General features: G+C 42.0%; 1 protein-coding gene across 1 annotated transcript in view; it reads right to left on the bottom strand.

Moving 5' to 3' along the window:
* The window catches only part of LOC119791462 (ephrin-A5b-like), a 136,380-nt gene that overhangs the window by 13,441 nt on the left and 109,904 nt on the right, over positions 1-13,035 (bottom strand). The window contains exon 2 of the mRNA XM_038297572.1: positions 2,936-3,228. Within this exon, the coding sequence (XP_038153500.1) occupies positions 2,936-3,228 (293 nt within the window). The remainder of the gene's footprint in view (positions 1-2,935; positions 3,229-13,035) is intronic.

Below are 13,035 nucleotides of genomic sequence, written 5' to 3'. Positions count from 1 at the left end.
TTTTTGACCATTCTTCCAGAAGCGCATTTGTGAGGTCGCACACTGATGTTGGACGAGAAGGCCTGGCTCTCAGTCTCCGCTCTAATTCATCCCAAAGGTGTTCTATCGGGTTGAGGTCAGGACTCTGTGCAGGCCAGTCAAGTTCATCCACACCAGACTCTGTCATCCATGTCTTTATGGACCTTGCTTTGTGCACTGCTGCACAGTCATGTTGGAAGAGGAAGGGGCCAGCTCCAAACTGTTCCCACAAAGTTGGGAGCATGGAATTGTCCAAAATGTCTTGGTATGCTGAAGCATTCAGAGTTCCTTTCACTGGAACTAAGGGGCCAAGCCCAGCTCCTGAAAAACAACCCCACACCATAATCCCCCCTCCACCAAACTTTACACTTGGCACAATGCAGTCAGACAAGTACCGTTCTCCTGGCAACCGCCAAACCCAGACCCGTCCATCAGATTGCCAGATGGAGAAGCGCGATTCGTCACTCCAGAGAACGCGTCTCCACTGCTCTAGAGTCCAGTGGCGGCGTGCTTTACACCACCGCATCCGACGCTTTGCATTGCACTTGGTGATGTATGGCTTGGATGCAGCTGCTCGCCCATGGAAACCCATTCCATGAAGCTCTCTGCGCACTGTTCTTGAGCTACATGAAGTTTGGAGGTCTGTAGTGATTGACTCTGCAGAAAGTTGGCGACCTCTTCGCACTATGCGCGTCAGCATCCGCTGACCCCGCTCCGTCAGTTTACGTGGCCTACCACTTCGTGGCTGAGTTGCTGTCGTTCCCAAACACTTCCATTTTCTTATAATACAGCTGACAGTTGACTGTGGAATATTTAGGAGCGAGGAAATTTCACGACTGGATTTGTTGCACAGGTGGCATCCTATCACAGTTCCACGCTGGAATTCACTGAGCTCCTGAGAGCGACCCATTCTTTCACAAATGTTTGTAAAAACAGTCTGCATGCCTAGGTGCTTGAATTTATACACCTGTGGCCATGGAAGTGATTGGAACACCTGATTCCAATAATTTGGATGGGTGAGCAAATACTTTTGGCAATATAGTGTAGTTGGAAGCACCACACGGGACATAACAGTTAAGCCTTTATAGTGCACTCAGTGAAATACTTTGAAAATGTATTTTATTGAAATCCAGGACAAGACCTAATTACCTTTTTAACATTAAAGAAATATGGATATTTTGATGGCAAAAAAATTATGTCAATGTAATAAGAAATGACAACTTTCCCGAATATATTCAGAGAAATTACAAAAGTGCATCAATAAGAAATTCATGAAAAGATGTAAAATAACCTCAGAGGCATTGATGCTGATACTGGCACTTACATTTTTTTAGTTTATTAACCTAAATATAATTGTTAACTAGGCTATTAACTTTACTTTTTAACTGTTTAATTAACTTTTTACTAGGGGTGGAACGGTTCACAAAATCCACGGTTCGGTTGGGTTCACGGTTTCGTGGTCACGGTTTTCGGTTCGGTATATGTTGATTGTGAGCCTGACATGTTGGTCGTGTTGCTGTTAGCATAAACAAAACGTGTTGCGCAATGCTTGCACACTGTTGCACTTTTATCCATAACTTTCTTTCCGCCGTCATCGTAGGTCACTCTAAATGCAAAGTGGTCCCATACAGCAGACCTATAAAGTGCTGCTGGCGCGTCTTCCAACTCCTGTTCTTTTCCAGTTGCCATACCCACACAATTCTCCACAACAACTAATTTTTTTTCTGCTACACCCGTCTACGCTGCTTCGCTTCTTCCTCTTCTTGTTTACTACTGGTGGTTGGCTTTGGTTGCAGTACCGCCACCTTCTGCTCTGGAGTGTAAACGCTTCGCCGAACCGAACCGAGACAGTCGAACCGAATGGTTCGGACGGTTTTCATAAACCGTTCCATCCCTACTTTTTACCTTTTTTCTTGACTTGTTAATGAATTTTTTTCAACTTACACCCCGTCCACACAAAGTCAAAACGAACACGAAACGCTAATATTTCCCAGAACGTTTGTCGTAAAGACGGAGACGTAAAATAAATGTGATCGTCCACACGAATGCATGAAAACGCTGCAAAATGTATGCCAGGCCTGTAAGTGGCGCTGTGGTGCCAAAGCAAAAATAGGCGACGAAATGTTGGGCATGCGCAATAATATTTATACATGGTTGCCCTGCGGGTCAATTTTCGTGGTTCAGTCAAATTCAGGTGCTGAACTATGTCGTCGATATTGCTCTGTTCTTCCTGGAGATATTCCAGAAGAAGAAGATTCTGTTGTAAGCCCGACAGCAGGGTGAGTAGCATTAGCAGCAACCATTCAACACAGTACGGCGCCATTGTTGTTGTGATACTGTGTCACGCATGCGTGTTTAGAGGCGACGCTATGACGCATGCGTGTAAAAAAAAAAATGCGGTTAGAGCTTAAAGATGGAAACGCGAAAACGGCGTTTCAAAATCTTCCCACTCTGAAGGCTTAATAAAAAAAAGATTGTTTACAGACCCCAAAACGCCAGCTGGTTTGGTGAAAAATTTGTGCGTTTAGGCCAGGGTTTGACTTCTTGTGGACGGGGCCTTAATTTACAGCAGTCAATATATCATTCAAGGTCTCATCTAATTGGTCAAATGCCAAAATAAGATGTACAGCCATGTAGCTGTAACTTTGCTGAATGGCTGGATATAGATCTTATGCTTCTGGACCTCACTGAGTGATGGGGGGGGGGGACTCCATTTGTAAGGGGTGTGCAAGTGATCAAAAACGGTAACAAAAAAGAAATGCATTATTTATATCAGCCTTTATACCACAGCCTAAAACTGTTCACATTCTGCTCCAATTCTTTTCACAATGCAGCGAGATTAGTCCACTACCAACTCTAGCATGTTACAATTCCTAATTCAACAGTTTTAGATGTAGGGAGTTGTGTGCGTACTCACAGATATAGTAATACTCTCTGCCTGGGCGGAACTCGAAGCCTAAGGAGAACGGAGTGAAGAGCTGGAACTTCTCTGAGAACTTGAGCGGTCCATTAGGCGACAGGGGCCTGTTGCACTCCCAGCGCTTGAAACCCTTGGCGGTGTGATCGCAGGAGCTGTAGCCATCATAGTTCACCATGTAGAGGACGTAGCGCTCCGCCAGATCGTCGGACACCGGGCTGATGTAGTGCGGACAGTAGACATCAAGGTAGTCGTTGATGCAGACATCGATGTGGTAATCGCCTCGGTAAAATCTAAAGGAAACAAACATTTATTGTGAGTCTCAACAGTATTAAAGTTTATACACCTATTTCTGCAGTTTTTATTCTAAATGAAACAGCTGAAGGAGTTGTGCATTTTGGATAAAAATAGTACACACACAGACAGGAAATTGTTATATTTAATTAAATTCAATTCAGTTTATTTCTATAGCGCCAATTTACAACGCATGTCATCTCACTTTACAGTTCACCACATCATCCAGTCAAATTGATTCAAGGTTTTCTGTCTAAGGAAAACCAGTTGATTGCATCGACTCATTGACTCGAAGGCAATCCCTCACACCAAGCATGCTTGTAGTGACAGTGGAGAGGAAAAACTCCCTTCTAACAGGAAGAAACCTCCAGCAGAACCAGGCTCAGTGTTAGCGGCCACCTGCTGAGGAAGACTGCAGATGGAAGAAAGAGAGCATATTGTGTAAAGATCAGGGATCTTGTGGTGTCAAGATCAGGGATCTTGTGGGTACAAAATCGTGTCAAGAGCAGGAATTTTGTGGGTACAATATCGTGTCAAGGTCAGGGATCTTGTGGGTACAATATCGTGTCAAGATCAGGGATCTTGTGGGTACAATATCGTGTCAAGATCAGGGATCTTGTGGGTACAATATCGTGTCAAGATCAGGGATCTTGTGGGTACAATATCGTGTCAAGATCAGGGATCTTGTGGGTACAATATCGTGTCAAGGTCAGGGATCTTGTGGGTACAATATCGTGTCAAGGTCAGGGATCTTGTGGGTACAATATCGTGTCAAGGTCAGGGATCTTGTGGGTACAATATCGTGTCAAGATCAGGGATCTTGTGGGTACAATATCGTGTCAAGATCAGGGATCTTGTGGGTACAATATCGTGTCAAGATCAGGGATCTTGTGGGTACAATATCGTGTCAAGATCAGGGATCTTGTGGGTACAATATCGTGTCAAGATCAGGGATCTTGTGGGTACAATATCGTGTCAAGATCAGGGATCTTGTGGGTACAATATCGTGTCAAGGTCAGGGATCTTGTGGGTAGAATATCGTGTCAAGGTCAGGGATCTTGTGGGTAGAATATCGTGTCAAGGTCAGGGATCTTGTGGGTACAATATCGTGTCAAGATCAGGGATCTTGTGGGTACAATATCGTGTCAAGATCAGGGATCTTGTGGGTACAATATCGTGTCAAGATCAGGGATCTTGTGGGTACAATATCGTGTCAAGATCAGGGATCTTGTGGGTACAATATCGTGTCAAGATCAGGGATCTTGTGGGTACAATATCGTGTCAAGATCAGGGATCTTGTGGGTACAATATCGTGTCAAGGTCAGGGATCTTGTGGGTAGAATATCGTGTCAAGGTCAGGGATCTTGTGGGTACAATATCGTGTCAAGGTCAGGGATCTTGTGGGTACAATATCGTGTCAAGATCAGGGATCTTGTGGGTCTAATATTGTGTCAAGGTCAGGGATCTTGTGGTTTGAAAAAAACAACGTTGTGTTTGAAATAAATAGGTCGGGGACCTATAAAGCCAACAGGGTTGCCAGAAGTTGGTAAAGACGTCATTGTTGGAGTCTGCATTTTTTTTATTTTATTTATTAATTTTCTCTTTTTTTCCTACTTGCTTTTATTCTGTTTCATTTTCCTATATTTTAATCATGTAAAGCACTTTGCATTGTCTTTGTACTAAATTGTGCTATACAAATGAATTTGCCTTGCCTTGCCTTGCCTGGGGATTTAAAATTCAATAGGAAAGTAACGTGTTTATAGGACATAAATGCTGACTAACATTATGAATAGAGAGAAAGAGAGCTAACAGGAGGTATTGTTCAATTAAAGGAATTAATTGATTAGTTTGAAAGATATTCTCAGTATTATATTCTTACAAAGATACTCCAAAATGAAAAGACATTGAACTTAAACATGGGTAAAGATGCAGAACATCCTGTTGCTTTTAGAGAATGGTATTATGTCAGTCTGAACGGATAACGATTCCCTCCCCGCAGCAACCTTTGATGGTGTACACTCGTCAGTATGGAGCCATTTATCAATGCTGGCGCTCAGCTGAGATGACTTATGCTGCGGCTGAAATTGAACTCCCCCAGGGTTACAGGACTAATCCCCTGGTTAGGACAGGCCTTTAGCAGCTTTAGCAGGATCCCTCCACAGAGCAAGATTTTCATTAGCCACAAATGACAGCTCGATGTGAGAGCCCCCCCACCGACCTCTTGTGAAATCTCTAAGGGGGAAAAAAAAGGCCTCTTCCAAGCTTTGCCATCGTACAGATTCCCTGCCTGCTGTGTACTGTAAACAGAAGGGACAAGAGTCGGGGGGAGAGAGAGTTACAACTGCAAAATATTTCAGGTATTCATTACTGAGAAGAATGATTGGAAGCACATACTCCCACTGGTGCGGGGTGAGGTGGTTTCCAGGAGCCTACTGGGAGTTCGGATTGTAATGGTTGATAGTTCGATATCACCAGCATGCTTTGGATGTCTTAAATACTGCGCCAATGTGCATCGACACATCGAGAGCTAACAGGGGAGGCTGGGTGCATCCAGCAGACAGATGATCTGAGTGAACTCACTCTGCTAAAGCTGTGGTGTGGGGGGTTTAGCCTCACTTGTTACAGATGAACAATCTGCTGCCTCTGGATGAGAAAAATAGGTAGACTAGGATAGACAGAGACTATGGTGGTGAAGATTACTTAATCCTCAAAGTCATTTAAAAAAAGTAAAAAGAAAAAACAATCCACTGGACTTTGTTTCCAAGTTTGAAGATGTTTTGCTTCCCATCCAGGAAGCTTTTTCAATTCAAAATGTCAGAAATAGCGTTAAATTTGAGGTTTTATAGAGTGGCTTCTTTTGTTAGCCTGCAATGCCCCATACCTGCCTATGTCTCTGAAAGTACTTTGCTGGACCACTGTATAAAGACCTGAGTTTTAACATTGTTTGTCTTTTGCCTCTCGGCAGGAAGTCATCCTGCTAACTGGATTTTTCGGACCTTCTCTCCCTGGAAGGATCAACTGAGCTACAAAATGAGCTTGGGTTCAAAGGAGGTTAGGATCCACTTTCCCCAAGAGATCGTTTGAGCTTCACACTGAGAAAGGGATTCATATCCACTACGACCCGTTCAAGTACCGCGGGAAATCTGAGTGGCAGTCAGTCTTTCTCCGTTCACCTACTAACAACCGCATTCTGGGTAAACCCTGTTCCGCCCTCCATTGAATCAGACAAACACTGGAACTACAGCATACAGACTGAAGTCAAGGATGCAACAGCTTCTCTGGAAACGTGAGTCAGCAAACAAATCCTCTTCTCCAAGTTCACAAGTCAAATTTCCCACTGAGCCTGAACTAACCGCTGTGTCTTCCCCTCACTTTTCAGTTCCGGTTGAGCAGTGTTCAGAGCAACGCTTCTCTCTGAATTATCTCTTCAATAAAACCTTTTAAACCTTTTCCCTGGTCTTCCTGTTTGGTCTTCTGCATTTGGGTCTGAACTTGAGTAAAATCATGACACCCAGGGAGAAATTACTTTCTTTACATTACGTTAGGATCAGTTTGATATAACACAATTTCATACAATATATATAATTAGGGGGTCCCCGCTCCATCTCTCCAACAGTTTGGGGGTCCTCGGCCTGGAAAATGTTTAATACCCCTGATCTAAATGGAGTAGCTTGTGATATTTGCCAGAGATGGAACCCAAAACAAAGCTTTCTAATGTGAAAGAACATTCAAACCAATGTGGGATATGTATGCAAGGTGTGTCCTGCTATTTCTTAGCATCCTCAGTCATTTTCTAGTCCACCCCTCCTTCCTCGTCTAATTATAGCCCAGTAAAATGTGAAACCAAAGCCCTTGTTTTCACCCCACCCTCAGCTGACTGCTTTGGCTCCGAACAGGCCCATCATGGCCCCCTTTGCCTCAGTTTCTGAGGATCTTGCTGATATTATGACTTGGAAGGGTCGACTGGCTCCATAGTATCATATCCTCCGTAAGGAGCTCTGCGGGATAGCTCGCCTCACAGTCAAGCTTTATTCACTAAGACGTCTATGTCAAGCCTCCGCTTTGTTTGTATCAACTACTGTCAATCAAGCCTGGCCGCAGAAGTAACACCGGAGCTTAGTCGGGATTGGAAAGGGGTTTAACTTATGCCTTTGTCGGGGAAAAGTGAGAAACAGTTTGTGAAAGTCACAGTGACCCTTCCTCAGGCAGGGACATTTGGACCAGGATTCATCTTTATTGTGTTTGAAGTGGGAGAAGTGTTAACAAGCATAAATAAGTCTCCAGTGACTCTTAGCTTTCTGCTCTACCCTTAAACTGAAAATGAAGTTTGTGTTTTCAGTGAAGAAATGTCATTTAAACCTGTTTAGGCGAAGCTCTACATGTCAGATTCTTTATCTCAAAAGTAAACCTTTTTGTTTTCTATTTGGAAATTAAAACATTTCATTCCTACACTGGAGGGCCAGATCTCTGATTGACATGTCAGAAACCATGCATGAAAACAATACTTCCTAAAAGGCTACATGTCGATGTAAGTATGTGGAATTTGCAAATGGAAAGATAAATATACCCTCAAGCAGAAAGAAATAACAGAACAGCACTGGAATGCTACACTTGTCTCAGCTGGATTTTAGCTCAAGATCTCATTGGAAAGGCTGTCTGAATCCTATCCACCTCTACGGCCAAAACAGATCAATACAAATTACTGTTGGGTGTTGCAAAAAAAATATCACAGAAGATCATCTGGGGGTGTTTATGGCAAACAGACCGCAAGATTTCATCTCGGGTGAAGACTGGAGGTGTGCAATGTAGTGAGATAAAGCCCAATGCTTCTGCTGCCATTTTCTCATTGGGATTCATCCTCAAATTTTCTCTGGATTCAACATGGTGTGAACAACTTATTCCCTCCCTTACAGCTTTGAATAATTAGTGTAAACATTTTAATCCAATTCAGTTTATTTCTATAGCAGCAATTCACAACATGTCATCTTAAGGCTCTTTAGAGTTCAACAGATCATCCAGTCAGATTGATTCAACGTTTTTTTATCTGAGGAAAACCAGTTGATTGCATCGACTCATTGACTCCAAGGCAATCCCTCACACTAAGCATGCTTGTAGCGACAGTGGAGAGGAAAAACTCCCTTTTAACAGGAAGAAACCTCCAGCAGAACCAGGCTCAGTGTGAGCGGCCATCTGCTGAGGCCGACTGGGGTTCAAGGAGACAGAAGCAGAGATAGAAAAGGCAGCTGTAAAAGGACCTGGTTAAATACGGAGTCCCCCAGGGATGCCCCTTCTTTTTTTTGTATTTTTTTTTTACTTTATGCATTTTTTGTGGATATTTCTGTGTTAATGTTATACTGTGACACCTCCCTGTCACCTCCGCAAATTGATTTTAACATTCAGAGTTTAGTAAAAGAGACGCTTTACTAGGGGTGTAAATCACATCCATCATGGCGATTCGATTCAGTATCGATTTCCTGACCCAACGATTCGATTACTTTCGATACTCAAGAATACACCACGATACGATTCGATTAATGCTATTTTCTTGGTTTTTTTTTTACTTACACCTTACAAGCTAGGCAATGTTTCAAATTTAAAATAAATCAATGAAAGCTGTAACATCCTTATACATTTTATTTGAGACACAACAGCAAATAAAAGAAGTTGAAAAGTTGTTCCTCACCTATTCCTATTAAAACCTCATTCACTGAAAAATAATAATACCCCTGCGTTATAGATTCTAAAAGGCTTTGCATAAAAAAAACTGCACAAAATCAGTGCAATTCAATACCTCGGCTCCAGACGTCCCCGCCCCCTCCACAGACGCTCCGCTGCACCTTTCCCAAATCGTTGTGTTTTTATGACCAAAATGGCGGAAAACAACTCGTGAAGTTTGACCCGCTAGAAGAGCGAGGTGCGCGAGAACGCTGGGACCCTTTTTCCACCTGGATCTCCGCTCTTTTTGGCCCTCATGTCCCTCCGTCGTCGGACTAAACTCGCCCCCATTTCCTCACCGCCTCGGCCGTATCTAGACCCACAGCGTATAGCGCCACCGCAGCACCGGAGGGAGAATTACGTCCAGGAGCAAATGGATAAAAATAGACCGGAGGAAAAACAAAAAAAAAACATGAATCGATTCTCTTACGGATGTATCGATGCATCGATACAAAACGATTATTATTTACACCCCTACGCATTACTACTAACACTTTTATGGAGGTAGCTAACCATTATGTCTGCTTATTATGCCCTTCAAATCTAAATTTTGCTTTTAAATGTTAAAATAGTACTTGAGAGACAATTATATATAGAATTAAAACAACTTGATGAACATGTTGAGGTTGCCTAAATTGAACAGTATAACAATCTCCATGGTTATAAATACGTCCTTAAACAACCTCCTGCTCCTGTATCTCTTTTGGTTGAACCATATAGTTTGGAGTTGGTTTGTTTGGTCAAAATGTTTAGATGGCCTTAAAAATGCTGCACAGACTATATATAAGACAGAAAAAAACAGCAGAGAGAGAGAGGCAGAAGCACCAATAGATGAGCAGCTGTTTGCCAGATGGAGCCTGTGGGGAGATTTTTGAGTGGCACAAGTGAAATATTGAAAAGAAACAGAGCCATAAACATCCAGACCGACTCAAGATGTAAAGCAGCAGAAGACGTTACTGCAGTTCCAGCCTTCTGCTGTTGTATTTTAATACGACAACTTTCCCTGAGACGATGTGCACGCCCGTCACGTCTTCTCTAAAGCGTGAGAATTAATTCATTCTCCTCAACCTTCACCGGGGCTCTCTTTGTTTTTATTACAGGACAGATTTATTCCTCTATTCCGCTAAATGGCTTTGTTGTTCTAGGCGTTTCAGAGAGTCATTAGGGCTTATTGAGACGATTTCACCAGTTGAGTTTTTCTTTTGCTGCTGCTCTGAACAGCAGGAGGTGCAGAGAGCTAATCGAAAGACTAAGCTTTTTATTACAGGAGGCAGAAAGAATAATGAGTAATAAAAAAGAAGCATGGTTTAACAGCACTGAATCAGTGATGGATGTGTCATAATGAGCAAAATGAAAGCCCCTACATCCTAAATCCATTTGTCTTGGTGTTTAATCAGCCCTGATTGGATGAATTACTCAGTTTAGAGAAGCTAATCGATGAATCAGTAACCCGAACTCTTAACAAAGCACACATCCAGGGTTAATCCCTCTTTTCAGGCAGCTCCACGCCGGCTTGTTTGCTTTCTTTTAGCCCCATCTGTTGTGTTTGTGGCCTGAAGCAGGTAAGGAATGAGGGAGGAAACTGAGCAAGAAAATATTTACCCAGGTCTGCATATTTTACTGATTGTATCAGTTGTTGTTTTTTTTTGGTGGCCTTTATTAAATAGTAATTTAAATACATGCTGCAAATGGTCTAGAAACTGAACCCAAGACAACTGCGTCTGCAGCTTCTCTGCGCGGTTCTCCTGCTCCACTGACTGAGCGTCCCACTTTATCAGCTGCTTTATTTGATTTTTTCATGTTTCTTGTTCAAATCATACAACTAAATCCCATCTAACCTACTGAGATTGATGTTTATTACATGTTATGTGCCAGATTTTAAAGCTTTTTCTGGGGAAAAATTGAATTTTTTGAACTTTGAATATGACTGTTTTATGTGAAACACTTAATAATATGATCTAAAGTTGTCAGAATGATGCACGTAATTATATTTTTCTGCTTTCTGTTTTCACACATATCAGATCACAAGTCAAAAATATGAAAAGGCTGGACAACACGTAGCAGGGAGTCTTGATGATGATATTACTTTTGCTTCTTCTTATCAAACTGATTCATTCTCTGGACTATGATAAATTGCAGGCTGCTGATCTTTTACTTATTTTTTTCTCCGCTGAATTCATCCTCTCAGTTGATTTATTATCTCAACCGATCATCGCTGTTTGGAGATGACTGTTCTATTTTCCATTTATTTGAAATACAGACCCCTCCCTTACAGCTCAACATCACCTCTAGCTGTGCCATGCGCCGTTAAACCAAAAAAGGATCACGCCATCTAACACCCCTTCTTTCATATACTGTTAAACGTCCCTTTCTATCCCGGTGGGGAGAGTATTAGCAGCTTTAAAGCATAAAAATGGGTCATATACAGTGTTTAACTGCCTCTGTATAAATCAAATAACATAAAAATAGTTCAATTTCACCCCAATATCAGCCAACGCTAAAGGAAAGACATCAGATAAGCTTAAAGGAATAGTACACCCAAAACATGATTAGCCTTCATTTTCTACTCACCCCCATGCTGAACAACACCCTGGAGTACTTTTTTGATATCTCAAATGCATCTGGAGATCTGGGAGGCTTCTTGCTGTCTGCTGACATTCAAATAATGGAGGTCTATGGCGCCCGAGACAGAAAGGTCCACAAAAGTCCACAAAAAACGTGTCAATATTCCTCCATACTGCTCGTCCAATGTATTCCAAGTGTCCTGAGTGGGTAGCGTCCATAATTTACTCGAAACGAAGTCATTTAGAATGTTTTTAGAGCATAAACAGTAGTGTATAGGATTTCCTAAAAGCGCGCGCCGGCGCGTTCATGACGCTACGGAAGCCGGCAGACCAAACCAGATGAAAGTGCGCATTCAGCTCTGCAAAGAACTCATGCTCTTCCTCAACACTGAAGTCCTCAGACATTTTTCTTTCGTTGTTTCTTTCTTTGCACAGGTAAACAGCACATTTCTTCTTCTACGCTTGCATTATCGGCAGAGCAGACGCTGTTAGAGTCTCTGTTCTCCAGTTAACGATTAATCAATTAGTAACTTAGTTGAGGATTATTTCAATAATCAATTAATACGATAAATTGTTTCAGCATTAGAGATAATGTGCAACAAATTTGGATTTTTATTGGTAAAAATCGAGAACTGCTTTAATAAATACATATAGTGCAAAAGTCTAATACCTTACTCTGGTGAAGATTCTCAGTCATCCAGGTCATAGTCATTCCAAAAAAGTTAAAAAAAATAAACCACCGGACTTTTTTTTCCAAGTTTGAAGACGTTTCGCTTCCCATCCAGGAAGCTTTTCCAGTTCAAAATGTCAGAATTAGCGTTGAGTTCGATGCTTTATAAAAAAGTCGTTAAAGGGAATTGTTTGCCTGGTGGAATAGGCGACATAGACAGAGACATAGACAGGTATGGGGCATTGCAGGCTAAAAAAGAAGCCATATAACCCCCGTTCCAAAGGGGTGGACCCGTTTGTCCGTTTCAATTTGCATGTTTTCTAAACCAAAACAAGGCTTTTTGGGCTACTGTATGAAACCTCGAACTCAACGTTATTTCTGACATTTTGACTTGAAAAACTTCCTGGATGTGAAGCGAAACGTAAGTAAAGTGGATTGTTTTTTTTGTTCCTTTTACGAATCTAACACGTTACATCAAAAAATGAAAGTGTTCTCATAGATTTTATAAATAGACATGGGGGTAGTTTACCCAATAGATGCTATAGTGCTTCCATTGTTGTCCAGGGAAGCTGAAAAGGGACAAACTGTTCAGCAACTGTTCAGAGATTAAAGTCAGAATTTTGACTTTTTTCTCAGAATTCTGACAGATAACAAACATGTTAGCATCAAGCCATAGCCATGTCTGTTTTAGAGACCAGCTCTCTTGTTTTAATGACCTTCTGCTCCTCCATTAATGAGGGGACCCTCAGGGACGTAAAAAGTTGCCTAATTCCATCATTTTCCACCAATGTGTCACTGGCCACCTCAAACAACTCACATCTTTGTCAGTGAAGCTGAGTGCTCCACATCTCTTCCTC

Source organism: Cyprinodon tularosa, unplaced genomic scaffold, assembly GCF_016077235.1.
Source record: "Cyprinodon tularosa strain WSP-4 unplaced genomic scaffold, ASM1607723v1 ctg391, whole genome shotgun sequence".
Lineage (NCBI taxonomy): Eukaryota > Metazoa > Chordata > Actinopteri > Cyprinodontiformes > Cyprinodontidae > Cyprinodon > Cyprinodon tularosa.
This window is presented reverse-complemented; position numbering and strand designations above follow the sequence as displayed.